Source organism: Coenobita brevimanus, chromosome 59 (genome assembly GCF_032717465.1).
Source record: "Coenobita brevimanus isolate Jiangsu-jjx chromosome 59, ASM3271746v2, whole genome shotgun sequence".
NCBI classification, from domain to species: domain Eukaryota; kingdom Metazoa; phylum Arthropoda; class Malacostraca; order Decapoda; family Coenobitidae; genus Coenobita; species Coenobita brevimanus.
In genome coordinates this window covers 13,923,693-13,948,096 of record NC_137012.1, presented here as the reverse complement: position 1 = coordinate 13,948,096, position 24,404 = coordinate 13,923,693, and the positions used below count along the sequence as shown (strand labels likewise).

The 24,404-nt window shown below is 41.4% G+C and overlaps 2 protein-coding genes across 3 annotated transcripts in view; one reads left to right on the top strand and one right to left on the bottom strand.

The window, feature by feature from the left end:
- Nup133 (nuclear pore complex protein Nup133) overlaps positions 1-24,404 on the bottom strand; it is a 600,491-nt gene that overhangs the window by 361,948 nt on the left and 214,139 nt on the right. The gene's annotated exons all lie outside the window — the stretch shown is intronic.
- HSPC300 (hematopoietic stem/progenitor cell protein 300) overlaps positions 1-24,404 on the top strand; it is a 56,836-nt gene that overhangs the window by 23,992 nt on the left and 8,440 nt on the right. For both annotated transcript variants that reach the window (XM_080274698.1, XM_080274699.1), the window contains exon 3: positions 12,562-12,657. In XM_080274698.1, the coding sequence (XP_080130824.1) occupies positions 12,586-12,657 (72 nt within the window). In that variant the 5' untranslated portion in view covers positions 12,562-12,585. The remainder of the gene's footprint in view (positions 1-12,561; positions 12,658-24,404) is intronic.

The window sequence follows — 24,404 nt, the reverse complement described above, 5'->3', positions numbered from 1 at the left end:
GTGCTAATGACAGTATTACACGGTAAACTTTTTACTGCTTTTTGGTATAGTTTTTACTGCTTTTATGTAAACAGAGAAAAAAAAGAAAAATATTAAGAGATATGAACACTATTACAGTGTATCTGTTTAGGTTATACATGTGTATTGTACGGCCAGCAGCATAGTCACTTTGTTTTGGGATGCTGGCTGGCCGTCACGCAGCAACACTGCTTTGTGCCCACATACACTCGCTACATCCTGTTCTTTGGATGCCCCCCCCCTCCATTATATTCTTAAAGCGAACGGTGTTAAGCGGTGAATGACTGTACAGTATTGTGATACCAACTTTAATGTATGGAAGCGAAGCTTGGACCTTATTGGAAGGACACATGAATGAGAGCGGTGGAAATTAGTTATCTGAGAGATGCATGTGGAGTTACATGGAAAAACACACAGACAAAAGAGGAAGTGAAGGAATGTTGTGGTGTGGCTGTGGATGTGATAGAAAGCATTGGGAGAAATACAGTGAGGTGGTTTGGCCATGTGGAGAGGATGGAGAATGAGAGACTAATGTGGAGAATGTATGTGAGTGAGGTGGAAGGGGGGAGAGGGAGGGCGAGACTGAGGATGAGGTGGACAGATGGAGTAGAGAGGTATATGAGAGAGGGAGATGTGAGCTGGTGGGGAGGGCAACGAAATGGTGGGGGGACAGGGTGACATGAAGGTGTTTTGTTTGTGGCCATCCCTTACAGGATTAAGGTGTCTGGCCATAGATAGTTGGATGTAATGAACTGTCTATTTCCATGTGGGGTACCACATTTGCCACACACTATTTCCAAGTCACAAGTTTCAGTATTTCACTCACAAAAGTTATCACTGCACCTAATATTGCACTGCTATCTGGTAAGCACTTGCACTGCTATCTGGTAATAACAATGGTGTTTCAGTGGCCTTTCATGCACAAAATGGAATGGGAGGCAGATGACCACAGCAAATGTAAACACTGGGTGGCCATCTTGGCTAAATTAGCTGACCGGGAAGCTGTGTACGTAAGGCAGACATTTCCATGACACAAGTTTCTGTATTTTACACACGAAAAAAGTTATTGCAACACTTAATATCACACACTGTACTATTTATTAAGAGCACATGCACTGTAATCAGGCAATAGCAATGGGGTTTCAGTGGCCTTTCATGTACAAAATGGAATGAAAGGCAGATGATCACAGCAAATGTAAACACTGGGTGTCCAAGTTGTCTCAGACAGCTGACTGTTGGCTTGTGTGCGTCACTGCATCCCCACGAGAGTCTTGGAGATCGCTGTCGGAATTATGTTCTAGCAAAATCGTGACTAATTTTTCATCGTAATTCTGAAAGTGTATAACTTTTTAATTATCACTAGCGATTTATCACATAACAAAAAGTTGTACAATGAGACTTGAGTGTACTGTTCTTATACACATCCCGGGGAAAAGGGGGGGGGGGGGCAAATAAACACTGATTGTGGGGACAGGTGATTTCATGATGCCCTGTCATGTGGAAAAAATGCACACACGTACATGTGTGCGCATGCACACACACACCACACCACACACACACACACACACACACACACACACACACACACACACACACACACACACACAGAATCACTTGCTGCTTGTCTCTCTTTTCTCTCCCCTCACTGCCACCACTCACTAAGTACTTTTTCTTCTTGCACCCAAGTTTTTCACTACTTCATGCTATCAGAATAGTTTTTCGTCTACTCTAAGTAGATAAGGTGTCATCTGAATCAAACCCTGTCCCTGACACCCAAACATCACTCTGTTCGCTGTCATTTTAAATTATCACTAGTTATTTACCACTTTGTACACTCTTAATTAATCTTTTTTATATGCCCAGTGATGATCCTAGAGGTTGTAGCTATGTGTACAACAGTGAATGTTAGGTATGATCAGGAAGGGGCACAGATTTTCAACAGGACCACAAGGGGGACTTTAGGATAATTTTGGAATTTCTCCATACTAATTAGCCATATAACGTGAGTTTCAACTGCATGATTGGTGTGTTTCAATTTGCACTGTAAAATTCCCGGTACACTAGCTGTGTAAACTGAGTGTAAAATGAGGGTCTACTGTAAAATATTATGCCCCTTGCCACTCTCAACTTTCTGAAACACATGAAGAAAGACACAGTTCAAAAGGACTGGAGTATCTAAAGCAATACCTCCTTTGTCTTTCTCCATATTAGTCACCATATTTACTTCAATACTGTGCAATGAAAGGATGACAATCTCCTTCATCTCTTTTCATATTAGTTATCTTATGAAAGGAAACAAAAATCACACACTATCAACAATATACACCTGCATTTGCCAACCACAATTAAGGAACTTACAGCCGTATTCTTGAAAATAATCTCTTCCTTAAACTTTCCCTCCCTGTTGAAGGAGTTTTGATTTCCATCGGTATCCAAACAGATTCCCTTGGAAGGGAAGGGAAAATGTTCAGGTTGGTAGCCCTGTTAAACTAAAATGGCCCATCCTGCTGATATTTGGTATGGTGGAGCGTTAAATTTATAAACTAATACATCAAAGCATACATATCTTATGCTGGATAATGAAAGCACAACACATTTGAGATGTGGAAGGTTGCCACCACATCCATTCTGTTGGTTTGTGTTCAGCCATAAACACCATTCTGGCCAACACTGCAGCAGTGTTCATTCCTCAAGACAATATATTGATAATAAATTATATCTGAGGAATATTATTAACTTTAATGTTGTTATTCGTAAGTATAAGATTGTTTTAAATATCTAGGGTCACATGTTGCTGTGGATGGAAGAATAGATGCAGAAGTGAAGTTTAGAATAAATGAAGTAGGAAAGGTGCTGGGAGGAATGAAAAAAGTGTTTAAATGTCATTCGCTTAGAATGGATGTAAAGAGAAGGCTGTATGAGGGTGTTGTGGTACCGACTGCATTATATGGGGCTGAAACATGGAATATGGGTGTAGCAGAGAGGAAAAGTTTGAATGTAATGGAGATGAGGTGTCTGAGGAGTATGTGTGGAGTGACGCGTATGGATCGGGTGCGAAATGATGAAGTGCGAAGGAGAACTGGAGTTGTTCAGGAGATGGCTGGTAGAGTTGAGCAGAGGGTGTTGCGATGGTTTGGGCATATGGAGAGAATGGATAATGAGCGATTGGTGAAAAAGATAACTAGATCTGATGTGAGAGGTGTAAGGCTGAGAGGAAGACCACGAATAGGATGGATGGATAGTGTGAAGAGAGCGCTGGATGCGAGAGGGATGTCTGTCGAGCAAGGAAGAGTGGCTGTGCGTGACAGAAATAAATGGAGAGAAATTGTGAATAAATAAGTGATGACGCAGCCCTGAGGGGATATTCTCCCGCATTTGGTCTGATCAGCTAGTCAGGTCAGGTGCGGGTAAGGGGATGGGTATGTTATGATGTGGCAGGGGTAAACCAGCTCTGCTGTCGGGCCCTGCTGCGGATGTCACTGATTGCATTGCGCAGTTGACCCTTGTGCGGTGTGGTGCGGTGAGGATCTGTCCGTTCTCCCCTTTGGGGCTAAGATGTGAATGAATGTGTTTAAATGGATGAGTAAATGGAGAGTGTGTCGTCCTGTCTCGGCTACCTCCCTTTCCTTGGGGGAAGCAGCCTAGGTATATAGATAGATAGATAAGAATTACTTGCTAACATCAGTCTCATGTACTGGCATGGCGGTGCTCACTTGTTTTTTGCCAGTTGGAAGACATGAGCCAAACCACTTGTGTGACCTCTGTGGCAGATATTCCTTTTCTGGGCAAATAAACAAGCAAAGTGTTTCTTGAAAAAAATTGTCGTGTGACCTGGGCCATAATGTATATGATTTGTCAGTGTCAGATCATTCAAGACTGGATGAATATCGGAGGTAGTATGTTGTCTGCTCTGCTTATGTCTGGCTCCACATCTCCAACAACATGGGTAACACTTTGGAAGAGATACAAATAGCACTTAAAAATCAGTATGTCATTGTAAGTCTATCTATCTATCTATTGCCAGACGCCTCAATCCCGTTTGGGGTGGCCACAAACAAATCGCCTCCAAGTCGCCCTGTCCCCCGCCATTTCACTGCCCTGCTCCCAACTCACACCCCCCTCTCTCATATACCTCTCCACCCCATCCCTCCATCTCATCCTCGGCCTCCCCCTCCCTCTTCCCCCCTCCACCTCACTACCCCCCTCTCTCATATACCTCTCCACCCCATCCCTCCATCTCATCCTCGGCCTCCCCCTCCATCTTCCCCCCTCCATCTCACTCACATACACTCTCTTCGTCAGTCTTTCACCCTCCATCCTCTCCACATGGCCAAACCACCTCAGTGTGTTCCTCATAACACTTCCTATCACATCCACATCCACACCACAACGCTCCTTTATATCCTCATTCGTCAGCCTGTCTCTCCACGTGACTCCACAGGCTCCTCTTAAATAACTCATTTCCACTGCTCTCACTCTTGACTTGCGTCCTTCCAACAACGTCCAAGCTTCACTTCCATACGTTAGAGTTGGTATCACAATACTGTCATGTAGTAACTTTTTCACTTCCATGCTCACTTCCCTGTTTCTTATCACTGCTTTCAAGGAACCAGCAACCTTTCTTCCCTGCTGTACCCTTTAAAGCATTTCACCCTCCAAACCTCCATCCTTCCTCATCACACTACCCAAATACTTAAACGTACTCACATTTTCCAATTCCTCACCATCTAACCTCGCTGTACATTCACTAACTTCACCTCTCTCAAAGACCATCACTTTACTCTTCCCTACATTCACCTTTAGGTTCCGTTTCTTACACACTCTCTCAAACTCATCCACCAAGCCTTGCAGCTCCCCTTCGTCTTCACTCAACAACACAGTATCATCTGCAAACAATAGTACAGGGAGTTTCCAAGCACTATCCTCTCTCATCAGGGCCACTCCAACATCCACTACCCTACCTTGTACCTCTTTTATTACCCCATCCATGTACAGATTGAACAACCATGGAGACATGACACATCCCTGTTTCAAACCAACTTTCAAAGAGAAAAATTCACTTAGTTCACCATCCACACGCACTGCAGCCTTCGCACAATCGTACATACTCTTCACAGCATTCAACAACTTCCCATCTACTCCATATATTCTTAACACTTTCCACAATCCTTGTCTATCCACCCTGTCATATGCTTTCTCCAAATCCATGAAACCCGCATACAACTTCTTTCCCTTCTCTAGAAACTTTTCCACTAAAGATCTAAGAATGAATATCTGATCTACACAACCTCTTCCCTTCCTAAAGCCTCCCTGTTCTTCTCCAACTAATTTCTCTGTTCTTTCTCTAACTCTGTCTATAAGTATCCTACTATACACTTTTCCTATTATACTAAGAAGACAAATGCCCCTATGATTACCACACACTTCTTTTTCCCCTTTTCCTTTGTACAAGGGAATAATTATACCTGACTTCCAATCCTCCGGGACTCTACCTTCCTCCCAGGCCAATCTGCACATCTTCCACATCCATTCTACTACTATCTCTCCCCCATGCTTCAGCATTTCACCACACACTCCATCAATTCCTGGGGCTTTCCCTCATTTAACTTTCTTCATTGCTTCCACAACTTCTATCCTACTGATTTCTTCCTGTCTTCTCTCCTCCCTCCTTCTCCCAGCCATTCCCCAGCCACTTATACTCGCATTACTTCCATCCTCTGCGTTCAACAATTCCTTAAAGTGTTCTCTCCATCTGCTCACTTTTTCTCCCTTCTCCACTAGTAATCTACCATTTTTATCTTTCACTCCCCTGCTAACTTCACTTCCACCCTGTCTTACTCTTTTCACTTCTCTCCAGAACATTTTCTTACAGTCCCTCCACTTTACACTCAAATTCCTTCCAAATTCCTCATCCACTCTCTTCTTACTCTCTCTTACTAATCTTTTCACCTCTCTCTTCCTTTCCACATATAACTCTCTCTTCCGCCTCTCAACTTCTTCCACGCCCCTATTTCTCACCCATTCATTGTATGCTTTCTTCTTTTGTGCCACAGCCTGTTTCACCTCTTCAGTCCACCACGCTGTTCCTTGCACCCCCCTCCGTCTTCTCTTCCTTCCACACACCACATCACATGCTGCACATATTTCTTCTGTAAATATCTTACACACACCTTCCACGTCTCCCATCTGCTCCTTTCATCGACATTTTAAATATATTCAAGACAATAAACTACAAGAACTGCGAAGGGATTTTTGAAGAGACAGGTAAAATGACTCCGTCAAGCTCAAATAATTTTGGCTGCTCGAAGGGAAGACCTTGCCCTTCGAGCCACTAGGATTTTTTTAAAAATACCAATTCAGTGATGGAGGTCCTTCCCATACATCTAAAAGGGGATGAAAAGTTTAAAAATCTGGGTGTTAGTCACAGAATCACTAACCTCATGGTTAGACAACCATATACAGTACAGTAGACCCTAAATTTGCATGTCTAATGTATCTGGAAATTTTACCATGCAAACTGAAAAGCACATATTACGATATTGAAACCCATGTTATATGGCTAACTGGTACTGTGAAATCACCTAGTTTTTCACAATCCCCCCTTTAATCTTTGAAAAATTTTTACTCCCTCCTGATCATACCTGACATTCACTGTAGTGCACATACAATCTCTAGGAATATTAGTGCATAGGCATAAAAAAGTTTATTAGAATGTACAAATGCTAAATATGTAGTGATCACTTACCATGACAGGCAACGGAGCACTGTTTGGGTGTCGGGGAAGGGGGTATCTTCAGGTAATGACTTATCTACCTTTAAAAAAAAAAAAAAAAAAAAAAAAAAAAAACTAGCTGAAAGAAGACAATACAGTAAAACCTCAATATAATGGACTTCAATAGACTGGATCTCGCTTTTATCGGAATTGAGGAGCTACCAGACTAAATTCCTATATATCAAAAAGTCTGATAAAGCCAGAAGCAGTCCAGACTCCCTGACCACTTCAGCTATACAGTATTCACCACAATGAGGCAAATAAAAGACATGTTTGTCAGTGTACAGTACAGTATTATTATATAAATTACAATATACCATTTGATTAATGTAGTGAAGGTATAACACAGTACAGTACCGCAATGGTAGTCAAAACAGTTTAAAAACCATTCATGCTATCTGGACTAATGTCCGATATATCGGAAAAAGTCCGGGTTAGCAGGGGGAAGTCCGGATGTCGCTTTTATCGGAATTTTGCATTTTTCGAAATGGCTTGGGCCCCAATTAGTCCGGTATAGTGAGGTCTTACTATAAACAGTTAGTGATGGGAATGAGGTGAGAGACAAGAAGCGGGCAGCAAATGGTGTGTGTGTGTGTGTGTGTGTGTGTGTGTGTGTGTTAATTTACCTAATTGTGATATACTGTACAGGAAATGAGCTACGCTCGTGGGGTGCCGTCTCTGTTTCTCAATAAGTCAGATTTAGCTTTAAACTCGTTTAAGTTTTTTGACTGGACGATCTCTTTGTCCAGGCTATTCCACAGGTCTATACATCTATAAGGAAAACTATATTTCTTGATATCCTTCAAGTAGCTTGGCATCTTCAGTTTCATTCTGTTTCCTCTTGTTACTCTCTTATCCCATACAAACAGATCTTCTTTGTCAGTTTTATCTACTCCTATCATGGTCCTGAATACTGTAAACATGTCGCCTCTCTTTCTCCTTTCCTCTAAGGAAGGCAAATCCAGCTTTTCCAGCCTCTCTCTGTATGACAGATCTGCCAGACTGGGGGCCATTTTGGTTGCTGTTCTTTGTATTCTCTCAATCTTGCTTATTCTTTCTTTTTGTGTGGGGACCACGCTACTGCTGCATATTCTAACCTGGGGCAGATCATGGCCACTATCAATTTTTTCATCTCCTCATCTATATAATGAAAAGTTACTCCTATGTTAGTCAATAGTTTATACGTCTCGCTAACTGTCTCGTTAATATGTTTTTCTGGTGACAAATTGTCCTGGACCAGCACTCCCAAACCTTTCTCCTCTCTCGCCTTTGTGACTGGTTCATTGCCCATCAAATAATTCAGTGATGGCCTCTTGGTACTTTTACCCATTTCCAATATTTTACATTTCTTTGTGTGTGTGTGTGTATGTGTGTCTGTTCTTACCTAATTGTTCTGACCTAATTGTATCTTTACAGGAATGAGTCAAGCTCATACTGTCCCGTGTCTTAGACCATATTTATCGTACATATCCTTAAATTTGTGAATTGTTTTGGCACACACTATTTCATTCGGTAGTGCATTCCATTGATCAATTGCTCTGTTTGGGAAACTGAATTTCCTTACGTCTTTATCACCTCTCTTCTTATGCAGTTTTTTGCAGTGTCCTCTTGCTGATGCTTCTCCATATGTTAAGTAATCATTTATGTCTATTTTCTCCTTTCCTGATATGCACTTATATAGCATTATCATGTCACCTCTTTTCCTTCTCTCCTGTAGTGTTGGTAGATTCAGTTTATTTAGTCTTTCTTCGTAGCTTAGGTCCCTTAAGCTTGGTATCCATCTTGTAGCGGCCCTTTAAACTTTTTCAATCTTGTCTATATGCTTTTTGAGATGAGGACTCCAGACTATTGATGCATATTCCAGGGTTGGTCTAATGAATGATGTTATTATCCTTCTTAGCATGTCTTCATTTATGTATGTGAATGCTATTCTCATATTTGCAAGCAGTGTATACATGTTCCGTACCTTCTTGCTGATGTGGTCAGCCGGAGATAGTCTGTTATTGATAATCACACCTAGGTCTTTTTCTCTTTCTGATGTGTATAGGGTTTTATTTCCTAACTTATAATCCCAATCAGGTCTTTTTCCACTTTTACCAAACTTGATTACATGACACTTGTCCACATTGAATTCCATTTGCCATGTACTACTCCATTCATGAAGTTTATTTAATTCTTCTTGTAGCTCCCTACAAGAGTCTGTGCTAGTAATTCTCCTTTGTATTTTTGCATCATCTGCAAACATATTCAGATAGCTCTCATTTCCAGTGTTACTGTTTATATCATTTATGTACACTAGAAACATGATTGGTGCCAGCACCGAATCCTGTGGTACTCCACTAGTCACTTCTTTCCATGATGAGTAGTTTCCTCTTAGTACTGTCCTCATTTCTCTTTTTATGAGAAAGTCTTGCATCCAACAAAACAGTTTGCCTCGAATTCCTCCTTGATGGTTCAGTTTCCATAAAAGTCTTTGGTGTGGTACTGTGTCAAAAGCTTTCTTGAAATCTAAATAGATACTGTCCACCCATCCTTCCCTTTCCTGTATTGTGTTTATTACTCTGTCATAGTAGCTCAACAGATTAGTAACACATGATTTTCCTTTTCTGAAACCAAACTGTCTTTCTGTTATCATACTGTGTTCTTCTAGATGATTTACCCAAGCTTTTCTTATAAGTTTTTCTAATACCTTGCTTACAACACTGGTCAGTGATACTGGTCGGTAGTTGAGAGGATTTTGTCTATTTCCTTTCTTGAATAAGGGGACTATATTTGCTTTTTCCAAATATCAGGTAGTTTCCCTTGACTCAAGGATTTCTTGAAAATTAAAAATAATGGTTTACTTAACTCCTTTGCACATTCTCGTAACACCCAACATGAAATTTCATCAGGACCACTTGCTTTTCCTCTGTCTAATCTACTTAACTCCTCTTGTATTACTTTTTCTGCTATTTGTATATCTGGTAGTATGTGTGGACATGCGTGTTCCACATATTCCCTCTCAAAGTTTTTTCTTCTGTAAAAACTAATTGGAAATTCTTATTTAGTGCTTCACAAATATCTTTCTCTTGTGTATAAGTGATTCCCTCGTCCGTGATGGATTGTATTATATCTTTTACTTTGGTTTTGCTTCTGATATAGCTGTAAAACAGCTTTGGTTGATCACTACTTTTATTTATTATATCCTCCTCAAACTGTTTTTGGGCTTCCCTCCTTATTCTTGTATAGTCGTTTCTTGCCTGTTTGTAATCATTATACGCCCTTTCACTATTGTGTCTTCTGTATCTATTCCACAACAAATCTCTTCTTTCTTTAGATTTTTTTACATTCTGTATTGAACCATTTCTGTATTTTCTTATCTGCTTCTTTGTGCTGTGGGATGTACTTCTGGACTCCTATTTCATAAAATTCACAAAATTTTTTATATACAGCATTTAAATCTTGTCCTCTAAGCTCATTTTCCCAATCAACTTCTAAGAAATACTTCTTTAGGTCTTGATAATTTCCCTTTTTATAGTTTAGTCTCTTTTTGTAACTGTCATTGCTGTTTACTATGTCATATGCTATCCTGAAGTTATAATTTAGTACTGCATGATCGCTTTTGCCGAGTGGAGGGTGATATATTAAACTGTCAATGTCATTTTCTTGCCTAGTAAATATTAGATCTAGCACTGAAGGTACATCAAGTCCTCTTTTTCTAGTGGTTTCCCTCACATGTTGCGTTAAGAAAAACTCTTGTACGAGATGCAGGCGCTTTTGGTCCCAACAGCTTCCTTGGCTACTTATATCTAGAGTATTCCAATTTATATTTGTATTGAAATCCCCAGTTAGTATAATTCTTTCTGATTTCTCTTCCATTTTATGTAGTAATGATCTTATACTCTGAATTGTACTCTCTGCCAGGTCCTCATATTCGTCTCTTTCCCATGTGTTTGATCTGGGTGGCATATACAAATTGGCTACAATTACTTTACATTCAGATGTGTCGATCTCTACTGCAATCAGTTCTACTTGTGATGGTATATCTAGGTTTATTTCCTTGACTTTTAGATTTTTCTTAGTTAATATTATAATTCCTCCTCCTTTTTTTAAATTTCTGTCTCTTCTCCATATATTGTATTCCTCTAAGTTTAGTATGTCATTGGATATCCTTGGTGTTAATTTTGTCTCAGTTAGGCATATTATTTGTGGTTCATTTTCTCTGACATAATCATTCATCTCTAGTAATTTAGATACCATTCCATCCACATTTGAGTACATCAACTTTATCACTTTGTTTATATACTTGTCATGACATGGTTCTACTAACTTCCTCCTTTTTCTTCCATCCTGTTTGTGTACCACTTTCGTACCTGCAATCCTATTACTTTGTAAAAAAATTTCTTCTTCTCCTCTTCTGATCTTCCCTCATTTTTTGTTTTTGCTTTCTCCCTTTTCTCTTTCAGTAATTCCAGTTCCTCTTGTGTTAGACATCTTTTTATCCATACATTTTTGAACTCCTCTTTTTCCATAAGATTCTTTGCATTTTTTAGTATCTCTTCCACAGTGTTTACACTCTGGAAAGTCACCTTTAGAGGTCTTGTCTTGCTTTTCTCGTATTTCCCTAACCTTTTGTGTTCCTCTATGTCTTTACTGCAGATTTCCTCTGATACTTCTTTCAGTAAGCTCATTACATTTGCCATCTCCTTTTTGTCTCTAGTGATTTTGTTTTTAATTTCTTCCTCTTCTATACCAGTGATTACTATTGATTTATTTATTTCTACTGAATCTCTGACTAACTTTGGATTGTTTTGGATTATTCTTTTCACTTCCTTTTTAATGTTTTTTTCCTCCACCCTTGTTTCTAAGTCTTTCTTTACTTTCACCATTTCAGCATATGTGATTTCTACATCATTTTTGTAGCTTTGCACAGCTTCATTCACCTGTGTTATCTTCTCCTCAATATCACTGCTCTGGTCCATAAGACTGCTTGCTTGTCTAATTGTCTCTGTGTCATTTTTTAACTCTTCCATAACACTCTCGTGATTAACTACTGTACTTCCCATTTCACTCACTTTCTTCCTAAGGGTATTCAATTCCACTGTTAGTTCACTGATGGTTGTGTCTTTCTTATTGGCCTCCCTTCCCATTTTTTCTATCTCTTCCTTTTGCAAGTGCATTTGCTTCTTTATTTCATCAATTTCATTTTTGAAAGCCATTTCTAGTTTGTGTACACGTTCAACCAGTCTATTGTGAGTCTCCACTTCAACCAGTTCTTGGTAGAAATCATCATTTTGCTTTTTACTTTTATCCCTTTTCTTTTCTTGTGTGTGTGTGTGTGTGTGTGTGTGTGTGTGTGTGTGTGTGTGTGTGTGTGCACACACACATGTACTGTCTGTGGATGGTCAGCTGTTCAAGTGTAAGCAGATCATTTCACATTCCATAAGTTTACTAGCACTGATTTATGACCACTTGTTTTAGCAATATCCAACACAACCATGTTTTGCTTATTGTAAGTGAGGGTGAACATGTGTCTACTGGTCTGACATTGGAAATATGAGGGAGGGATGGCCACAGACAGAGGCAGACTTCTAGGAGTATCCTGCACATACTCTCCTGCCCCTCACCCAACCCTGCATTTCCTGAGACATATCAGGAGTTATCTTCTCGCACAAAACGTGTTTAGTGCATACTGGGTACATGCAAACTGAGGTTTTACTATGCAGTACTGCATCAGTACAATACCATATGAATGAATTATTCATTACATTAATATGCACTATATTTTTCAGGATCATCAAAATCTCTTTTGTAAGATGTCCGCTGCACGCAATCAAGCTATCACTCAACAAATAAAACAGGACTGGATGAACCGTGAATACATAGAGGTAAGGATATTACTCTATCAACCTACTAATATGAAAAGATAACCAACACAAATTATGCAGTACTGAATTACCCTCTTTAGCAGAGTGAAATGCTTTTGTAATATAATAAGATCATTTCAACTCAGACACCTTTCTTACTGAGTCTTGCCACCTACATACTGCTCAGTTTTGGGGAGCTTCACATTGTTGCACTTACCCCAGCATAGTGTGAGAGGTTTTCCTAATCCTTAAAGGGAAAATATGGTTAACACATGGTTAACACAAGGTGATTAAAACCTATTTCTAGTAACCTTCTAATTTGTTAAGTGCAAATCAAAGCTCAAGACTGTGCCAAACATATCTACACATTAGGGAGACCTGTAGGATGGATAATTGCCTATTAACCAGGTTAAATAACCTGGTTAACTCCAGACAATTTTGTTCAACTTGGGGGAGAAACCTCTTCTAGTATATGGGTTTGGAGAGCATTTGTATTACAAGGTGTTCACTGATATATGGTAGAAAATGAAGATGATATATGATATTCTTTATCATCTGTCTTATGGTCACCAAATTCCTTTCCAGGATTCCCTCAGTGGGAGTAGCTAGGAGGTCATCCTCTCACAGTATCACCAAGCAACTCATTTTTAAACACACTTTTTGTCAGTCTGTATTCCTGTATTCTGTCCATATAGTCATATCACTTCAGTGCATATCTCCTCATCCGTTACACCAAGGGTCTGTCATTACATCTGACTAATAACCCATGCCAAGACTCAAGCATTGCCGTTAACCTGTTCTACAGGAACAGCTCCTACTATATGAGAGAGAGAGAGAGAGAGAATGCTTTTGTGGCCATGACCTATGATGCTCATCTCAAGGTGGCATGGCTAATACAGGTATACCCCAAGATACAATACTGTGGCTTAGTGATGGGGGTAGAAATACCACCATACCCCACCTAACGATGGCCAAACCCCAATTTAACCCCTAAAGACCTATGCCGCACGATTGTGCTTTTGCGTAATTTGACACGCCAGCCTATCCCGCACAATCGATAAAGACACACAAAAAACTGGGGGAGGGTAACTCTACCCCTTTTGTGATGTATATAGGATTAAATCAATGAGAGCTATAGTGTCTGGGGTGGTATGACGTGATTGGCCCCCTAAGGTGGGGGAGAAGGAACCCCCCCACCACCACCATCACTTTACCTCCCTCAGCCCCATTGTGTCATCTCCACATTGTCCCCTCCCAACCAACCATACCCCAACATACCCCCTACAGCGGTGCGTGTGCATGGCAACCCTTCTCCCCTCTCCCTCCATCCTCCTCCCCCCTCCATCCAGACACACTCCACCTCCACTTTTCACCTGGCTTGTTTTGTTGCTATGGGCATATGCCACACTGACATTTCATGCCTAGGGAACACACTTCACATTGACATTAATTTATATATATATATATATATATATATATATATATACACTGTAAATAATGCATTTTCTGTACATTTTCTATTTTCGGCCATGGAGGACTGGTAACTTTTTTGTATCTTTGACGGGCGATTGTGCAGTAACTATTTGGTCAATCTGGCTGAAACATACATTTTCAGGTGTGTAAATTCAGTCTCTTGAAAAGAAAAATTTTTACCTTGGTGAAAGTTGAAAAATCGACCCTGTTTTGCGGCTGGAGGGACAGACCTGCTGAGCGAATTGTGTACTTTACTGTAGGAGTTAACGACGGGTTTCGATTTTTTTAAAAACTGATTTTTGACGATATTTTAGACTTAAATACTGTGTTTAGGTTTATTTATAAACTGTTTTTAGACATAGATTAATGTGTTTTACTCATAGTTGGGGTGAACATTGTCATTTTGGACTACGGTTTACTAAGTTTCATTTTTTCCAGACGTGTATTTGACGATTTTCAGATTTTATTTTGGGTTTAGTTGAGTTATAAACTATCTATCTATTGCCAGACGCCTCAATCCCGTTTAGGGTGGCCACAAACAAATCGCCTCCACGTCGTCCTGTCCCCCACCATTTCACTGCCCTGCTCCCAACTCACACCCCCCTCTCTCATATACCTCTCCACCCCATCCCTTCATCTCATCCTCAGCCTCCCCCTCCTTCTTCCCCCCTCCACCTCACTCGCATACACTCTCTTCGTCAGTCTTTCACCCTCCATCCTCTCCACATGGCCAAACCACCTCAGTGTGTTCCTCATAACACTTCTTATCACATCCACACCCACACCACAACGCTCCTTTATATCCTCATTCGTCAGCCTGTCTCTCCATGTGACTCCACAGGCTCCTCTAAATAACTCATTTCCACTGCTCTCACTCTTGACTTGTCTCCTTCCAACAATGTCCAAGCTTCACTTCCATACGTTAGAGTTGGTATCACAATACTGTCATGTAGTAACTTTTTCACTTCCATGCTCACTTCCCTGTTTCTTATCACTGCTTTCAAAGAACAAGCAACCTTTCTTCCCTGCTGTACCCTTTCAAGCACTTCACCCTCCAAACCTCCATCCTTACTCATTACACTACCCAAGTACTTAAATGTACTCACATTTTCCAATTCCTCACCATCCAACCTCACTGTACATTCACTGACTTCACCTCTCTCAAAGACCATCACTTTACTCTTCCCTACATTCACCTTTAGATTCCGTTTCTTGCACACTCTCCCAAACTCATCCACCAAGCCTTGCAGCTCCCCTTCATCTTCACTCAACAACACAGTATCACCTGCAAACAACAGCACAGGGAGTTTCCAAACACTATCCTCTCTCACCAGGGCCACTTCAACATCCACTACCCTACCTTGTACCTCTTTTATTACCCCATCCATGAACAGATTGAACAACCATGGAGACATGACACATGCCTGTTTGAACCCAACCTCCAAAGAGAAAAATTCACTTAGTTCACCATCCACACGCACTGCAGCCTTAGCACCATCATACTGTACATACTCTTCACAGCATTCAATAACTTTCCATCTACTCCATATATTCTTAATACTTTCCACAATCCTTGTCTATCCCCCCTGTCATATGCTTTCTCCAAATCCATGAAAGCCGCACACAACTTGTTTCCCTTCTCTAGAAACTTTTCCACTAAAGATCTAAGAATGAATATCTGATCTACACAACCTCTTCTCTTCCTAAAGCCTCCCTGTTCTTCTCCAACTAATTCCTCTGTTCTTTCTCTAACTCTGTCAATAAGTATCCTACCATACACTTTTCCTATTATACTAAGAAGACAAATGCCCCTATGATTACCACACACTTCTTTTTCCCCTTTTCCTTTGTACAAGGGAATAATTATACCTGACTTCCAATCCTCCGGGACTCTACCTTCCTCCCAGGCCAATCTGCACATCTTCCACATCCATTCTACTTCTATCTCTCCCCCATGCTTCAGCATTTCACCACACACTCCATCAATTCCTGGGGCTTTCCCCAATTTAACTTTCTTCACTGCTTCCACAACTTCTATCCTACTGATTTCTTCCTGTCTTCTCACCTCCCTCCTTCTCCCAGCCATTCCCCAGCCACTTATACTCGCATTACTTCCATCCTGTATGTTCAACAATTCCTTAAAGTGTTCTCTCCATCTGCTCACTTTTTCTCCCTTCTCCACTAGTAAACTACCATTTTTATCTTTCACTCCCCTGCTAACCTCACTTCCACCCTGTCTTACTCTCTTCACCTCTTTCCAGAACATCATCTTACAGTCCCTCCATTTTACACTCAAATTCCTTCCAAATTCCTTATCCACTCTCCTCTTACTCTCTCTTACTAATCTTTTCACCTCTCTCTTTCTTTCTACATATAACTCTCTCTTCCGCCTCTCAACTTCTTCCACGCCCCTATTTCTCATCCATTCATTGTATGCTTTGTTCTTTTGTGCCACAGCCTGTCTCACCTCTTCAGTCCACCACGCTGTTCCTTGCACCCCCCTCTGTCTTCTCTTCGTCCCACACACCACATCACATGCTGCACATATTTCTTGTGTAAATATACTGCACACACCTTCCACGTCCCCCATCTGCTCCAATTCATATTTGCCCAATCGTTCCTCCACTTCTCTCTTATACTCTGCCTTTTTCTCATCCTCTTGTAACCTTTCCACTCTCCTTGCAACTACTCCTTCCTCTCGTCTTTCCCTTCTTCTATTCTTCCATCTTACTTGTATCCTAATTCTGGCCACCACCAAGTAGTGGTCAGAAAGTCCAGTCCCCGAACCTCTATAAGCTCTTGCATCCATTACACATCTTCGCATCCTTTCATCCACACACACATAATCAATCATTGCCTTCCTTTCATTCAGTTCATCACCCACCCTTCTCATCACCCGCCATGTATACCTGTGGATCATTTTATGCCTGAAGAGGGTATTGGCTATCACCAACCCCCTCCCAGCACAAATGTCCACTAACGCACTGCCATTTTCATCTGTCACAGCAGGCACACCCCACTCACCAACTATTCCATCCACCTTCACATTCCCTACTTTACCATTCATATAATCGATCTAAAACACTCTCTCATTCCTTCCAAACTTTTCCATGCACACTTGCACATTTGTCCAAAACTCTTCTCTCACTGATTTTAGGTTTAGTTTAGCTTGTTTTAAAGCTATTTGGGGGATTAGGTTAGCTAGAAACATGTTTTTGGACTCATTAGGTGGGTTTAGGTCTTGGTTGGGGGGGGAGGGGGAGCCCAAGGCTCAAAAACTCATCCCTGTACTTTACATGTTAACTCTACCCTGAGATATGATACGCCGCCTAGCGATGGGTTTTTCTTAGCCAATTGCGTCGTTAAACCGGGGTATACCTGTATTTCGCTGGGGTCGTCCCTGCTTCTGGAGGATTTAAATCAAACTTCAGTTCAAATTCTGAGTATGACATATCTGGAGCAGTCCTACATTACCAGGAGTTCCAGTGGTTGACAACATTTTGCTTTTACATAAACAGTATACGATAGTCATACAGAAAATAAAGTAATTTTTGTGTTTTGATATGATAATCCAGATATCAAAGTCTAACATCTATTAGTCTGGAAGGAGTGGGGAAAGGGCATCATGTCAGCCTGCCAAAATTGGCTGGTCTCAATTTCTAGACATAAGTTGCATTCAAGCCAACTACTGCGCTTTAAACCGGATGGGTCTCATTATCCCCTGAAAACTTGAAATTACCTGCAGTGGGGTACTTTTCCCTGACTGCCAACCCCTGCAGTACACATTAAACACTACATGCCTTCAATCTCCTGTGTCCTGTGCTAGTAGGGAACTCTGTCTATATTTGATACCTTATTTTCTGCTTGGACATCAACCTTAACAGCATAAATGTATCCTTCTTACTCAGATTTCATGTTTCACCCTTATATGCAAAAAATATACAACAGAAGAGGCCCTCGATGACTTCTCCCCATGTCAGACAACAAATTCCAGAAAACTAATAACTTCTCCAGTTGCAGCTTTTAGGTGTTTAAAACTTCCTTCACCATCTCTAATGAGTCTCTTCCTCTCTTATCCAGTCCTAACATTCCAGTATCATTTCATCCTGTTATGTCATCAGCTACAGATACAGTCATCCCTTAACCTTCGCAGGGGTTAGGTAACAGAGACACTCGTGAATGTTAAAAATCCGCGAATATCTGCTGCCCCCCCTTAAAAACACCCCTGGACCCCCCACTTCCTTATATAACTAAAGAACTTTCCTGTCACTACTTAATGCTTTTCTTTCCGTTACAGGTGACTTTACCTTGAGTGACAAGCCAAATGGTTTCCTGTTAGCCAAGAAACCATTTACAACGCTGGGTGGTAACCATATAACCAAACCATACGTGCTCCCTACATGTCAAGAGGGTTGGTGGAGGGTTAGTGCCCCTCCCTGTAAAACAAATAACTCAAGAGTCAAATGGCCACCCTGTACGGGATTATGGCGTCTGGCAATAGGTAGATAGATAGAAAAACACTATGTGCATATTTACAACCACTTTATTTAATACAAGAACACTAAACAACTACTTTATTTAATACAAGAACACTGAAAGTTGAAAATAATGAATAGTGTACCCCTGCATTGCCTCATCTGACAACTGTGCTCATCCCAGCTCCCTCCAAAAGGATAATGCCATTACTGTACTAAAACAGCCAAAAATTGTGCATGGGATAATGTTATAGAGTTCAATATTTTTTTTTTTTTTTTTTTCTGTAGCCATCCGCGGATATTCAAAACCGTGAATGTTAAGGGATGACTGTAGTTTCTTTCAACATCTCTAATCACTCTTCCTCTCTTATCCAACCTTAATGTACCAGTATAATTTCAGCTCTCATGTTAACAGTTATGGATAATTTTTAAAGTTCAGTACCTGTAGTCCCCCCACCAGTCGAATATCTCCTGACCTTCATTGATTACTTCCCCAACTGAATTTATACTTTCCATGAACATTCGCTCAAAAAAACGTATCCTTACTAAAGTGACTTAAGTCATTTTGACACAATGGACGACGAAATATGAAATATCGACACTGTTTGAATCACTCTACTCATTGTGGAGTCCTGCAGTCACGTGAGTATGGATACAGTCATCCCTTAACATTTGCGGGGGTTAGGTAACACAGACACCTGTGAATGTTAAAAATCTGCGAATATCTGCTGCCAACCTTTAAAAACACCCCTGGACCCCCCATTTCCTTATATAACTAAAGAAAAACCCTATGTGCATGTTTACAACCACTTTATTTAATACAAGAACACTAAACAACTACTTTTTTTTAATACATGAACACTAAAAGTTGAAAATAAAGAACAATGTACTCCTGCATGGCCTCATCTGACAACTGTGCTCATCCCAGCTCCCTCCAAAAGGAAGAGTGTTTATTTCATTCACTGGATAATGCCATTACTGTACTAAAACAGCCATGAACTGTGCCTGCGATAATTTTGCAGTGTCAGCAGAGTTCAAAATATATATATATATATATATATATATATATATATATATATATATGTATATATATATATATATATATATATATATATATATATATATATATTTTTTTAGCCATCCGCAGATATTCAAAACCATGAATGTTAAGGGATGACTTTACTTTTCTGAGTGATTGTACAGCAGACCCTCCCTATAATAATCTAACTAGGGGGAAGCCTGATCCTATAAAGTTGGTAATGCGTTATATCCTATTGTTCCCTTCCCCTAATCTCATGGGATTTCAAACACATTTGAAAATAAATGAGTACAGTACCCTCGTGTCCAACATGCGTTTGTCCAGCACGATTCGCGTCCAGCACGGAGAGCAAAAAATTAGTACGATTTAATACAATTTAATTACTGTAACATGGGTGCATTAGCATAACACGCACGGAGCCCCGAGAAGTGGGCGAAATCCACAGAGTTCGCCTCTAGCACGATCACCCCCGGTTCAACACGGTCATACTGGACGTTCCTGTGATGCTGACAGCCAATCAAAACTTCTGATCAAGTTGCCTCCCCCACCCGCTATCGTGACGTGATCGTGATGTCGCCCAATCAAAAATGCTTCTGCTCTCATGTGATGTTTTATTTAAATTTCTCCCGCCACAGTGCCACTCAGTCGCATAATTTGCATTGGAAGGTGCTTTTTACTTGCTGCATTTTCTGCCATTCCAATTGCATTTTATCCTGCTCACGATGCCTAGGAAGCCTTCTGGGAACCCCAAGAAGTGGCGGCACCTCCCTCAGGCCACCAAGCTAGAAATCATCGAGAGGAAAAAGAAAAGGGAGAGGAAAGTGGACATTGCCAAGGCCCACGACATGAATGAAGCCAGCGTGAGGACCATAATAAAAAACCAAGACAAGATCCTGGCAGCAGTGAAGGCTTACGGAGTGCTAGGACTGGCAGAAGCAGGACTTTCCATGGATGTGGATGAGGATGGTGATTCTAAAAGTGATTTCGCAGGATTTATGAGGGAGGTTGAGGAGGAGCATCAGCCATTACCCGTTAGTGACGCCAGCAGCCATCCTCCGGGGACCCAGTAGGACTACCTACAGCCTCAGATACCACCTTCCATTCCCATCAAGCCCACCAACACTATCCTAAAATGTTAGTTATTATTCATAGTACAGCACCATTTATTATACTTACAGCAGTACCAATATATGTAAAGGTATATGGTAGGTATTTAGGGTGACTTTTCCTAGGGTTGCTGACATAATTCATTTTTCCCCATAAGCTCTGTTGTTTGTCCAACACGTTTTTGGTCCAACACGGAACCTGTGCATGACAATATTACCGTGTTGGACGCGAGGGTACTGTACAACAGACTAGTCTAGTACTAAAAATTAAAACTATATTCATTTTATGCCAACTTGGCCTATAATTTTGCCCAGTTGCTGCATATTTCACATCCTAATCACAGCACTTCTTGATGACTAGTACAGTATTACTATAGTCTGTTACTATAGCTCAGCAGTCATGATGGGAAGAAGGAATTTCAGGCCAGGTTGGAGTAAAAAAAAGGGCAGGAAATATGTACTGTAACCATTTATGCCCTTTTAACCCTCCGCGTGCCAGCTGACTTAGGACCTTCAAGGCACCCCAATGCTGACCAATTTTCGACTCCCCCCCCCCCCCCCTTTTTTTTTTTTTTTTTTTTCTAGGTAGGTTTGGAATAATGAGAAAACATGGAGAACAACCATAAAAGTACTCACAGAAGCCTAAACAGTTGAATTTGAGGTTGATTCTCTCTTGGCAAGCAGCTGAAATGTTTGGAGTAACACCCATAGACTTCATTGGCTGCCGACGACACCCAGCGAGTTGAAGTAGATCTTCGTTTTCTTCATGGGTAAGTATCCCAAATGACCCAGGGACACCCTTGGAAGGTAGGTATATGGATGATGTGGGAACTGTCCCCATCTATAATTATGTGCGGGGGAGTGTTACAACATTCGAGTGAGTGCGTGGCATTTTCCAATAATGTTCATATTATTGGATTTTCTAGTTTTCACATAAGTGTTTGCCCACACATATATTTCACATCTGCGTCTTTTTTTCGCACGGTAAAATATTCTTGCATATTGTACTCACTATGTGTGTCTTTTCCTGAACACAAGACACATTACACAAGTTTTATATGAAGTACTTACATGGCACTTATTATATTATGAAATCATTCATTCATTCATTCATTGCCAGACGCCATGTATCCCAAACAGGGTGGCCAAGGGCTTAGAGTTAATTGTTTTACAGGGAGGGGCACTAATCCTCCACCAACCCCACTTGACACGTAGGGATGCCAACAGCATCTGGTGTTCCCAGGCGGTCACCCATCCAGGTATTAACCAGACCCAACGTTGCATGGCACTTATTATATTATAAAATCACTTACACTAATTTATATATACATTACTGTTACTTATGAAATAACTTACACTAATTTATATATGCAACATAGTAACACTCATAAATGTCTTTTTTTTGCACATAACACAGGTTCCTAAAACTTACAAGTGGAGGAGGGTGTGATATTCCTCAAAGCATGGGATTAGGCACAACCCAACGTCACACTCCACACGTTGGTGCCTGGTGTCCTTTTACAGGGTCCATGGCCGGACTGTGCTGGCAGACGTGGCACCTGCGTTAGGGAGTCTTTTTTGTTCCTTGTGGGGTGGTATGTTTAGGGAAGTGGCGTTCAGTGAGGCGCAGGGGGTTGTCACTGCCACATGGATGTTGGCAAGGCCCACGATCATGTCTGTGGGTGCCAATCAGCTCCCTACACAGCTCTCTGATGAACCCTTCGAAGGTCTCGCTGGGTCCCGTGGTGCTGGCGTGGAGGAGGTGGGAGTTCAAAGCCATTATATCAAGAAGATGGAAGAAAAGTATCTGGTATCACTTCATCGTGGGCCTTGCTCAGTCCACACATGAAATCATGGCATCAGACTGGTCCACTTGCTGCATGTTGATAATATAATCAATTACTGCATTCGGCTTACAAATGTGAACCTCTTTCTCGCTGCGGCAGTCCACGGTCTTGGTGACGTGCATCAGGAGGCAGTGAACCATCGATAACAGGTTCACTTCTCAGTTGTGGTGCCAGGTGGTGACGAAGATGTTGTTAGCCTGGTAAAACACCACCTCCTTCCATTGCAGCTTCCAGCCCACCTGTACCATGTGCCGCCGAGTTTTCTTTACCATCCAGCAGATACCTGTCTCCTGCTGGTGCAAGTACCGAGCAAGAATTGGGCTAGTGTACCAGCTGTCCAGGTACAGGATGTGCCCATGATGAAGGTACTTCTCCATCTTTGTCTTCACCACGGTTGCTGACAGTCCGACTGTTCCATCTTCCATAATATCAGTCTGTGCACCTGTGTATAGGACTATGTTGTTGACTTTATACACTGGTTTTATTTGCCCGTGTAGACTCCAACTGTCATGCCTGGGAAGACTCCCCACATACAGCTCTTCTCAGCAGGGTGGAGTCAAAGGCTTTTCCTCTCATTGACTCTCCTCCTCTTACTGGCTCCCTTCAACCTCTGTCTCTTCGCCGCACTGTTGCATCTTTATCTCTTTTCTGTCGCTACTTCAATGGTCGCTGCTTTTCTGGACTGTCTGCCTGCACCCCTCCACCTCTATGACGGGTGCGTAGCACCTGTCTAGCAATAAACTCTCATCCCTTTTCTGTCCAACTCTCTAGTGCAAGAGTTAACAGCTACTCCCAGGCCTTCATTTATGCAACAGGCCAGTTCTGGAACTGTCTCCCTTTGTCTGTACTTCCTATTCCCTGTGATCTCCAGTCTTTCAAACACAGTGTGTCCAGGCATCTCGAAACGAATGGAATTTGGCTCTCTGTTGTATTGTTTTTGTTTTTTTCTTGGAGGAAATAGTTTGTGGGCTCCTGACCTTTGGGTCCTTCCTTGCTTTAAAAAAAAAAAAAAAAAAAAAAAAAAAAAAAAAATGCACTCACATATGACATCTCCAACCCAAACCGGTGTCTCTTGCCTGGGACATACTGCCTGAAGGTGATGTTTCCCCTCCATAACATGAGACTCTTCTATAACCAGGTCTCCATAGGAAGAGAAAGAGGCAGAGAACCACGTCCTCAGGTGATCAAACACGAGTCTAATCCTCCTCATCCTGTCAGTGTTGCCAATGTTGCTGGGGTCCTCAGTGTCAAAAAAAATGAAGGCGGCTTAGTATGTACTTAGTCGTCCTGGACGCCCCATAACTCTTTTGAAGAAGGGCGTTGACAGTCCAGTACAATGGCAATTGATTTTTCTTTATTAGTCCCATCGCAAGAACCAAGGCCAGGAAGAGGTACGCGTACAATTCGTCACTCGTTATGTCTGCATCGAAGAGTCAGCTGTGGGGTGTCTGTGAAGTCGTGTCTTGGCAGAAGGTGGCATGGGTGTAAGAGAAGAGAACGATTCCTAATATTAGCTTCCTCATAAAAAAATTCTTGAAGAAATCGATTCTCTTTGAGGTGGGAGTCAGCTCCGGCACAGTACAACCTGTCATATCACCGCCTGTGAAGGGATGAATGATGGGAATGAAATTGCTCCCATCATCCCAATCCCACATGACTTCATCCCCTCCTTCGATTTCACCCTGGTCACCAATGGGGCCACTTTCGTCGCCGCCGTCAGGATGGGGAGAAAATTTGGTAATAGGTTGGGGAATACAGCTTGCCTCCTCACTTTCCCCATGACTCGCATTTCCCTCCCCCTTGCCTTTTCTCTTCCCTTTTACTTTAC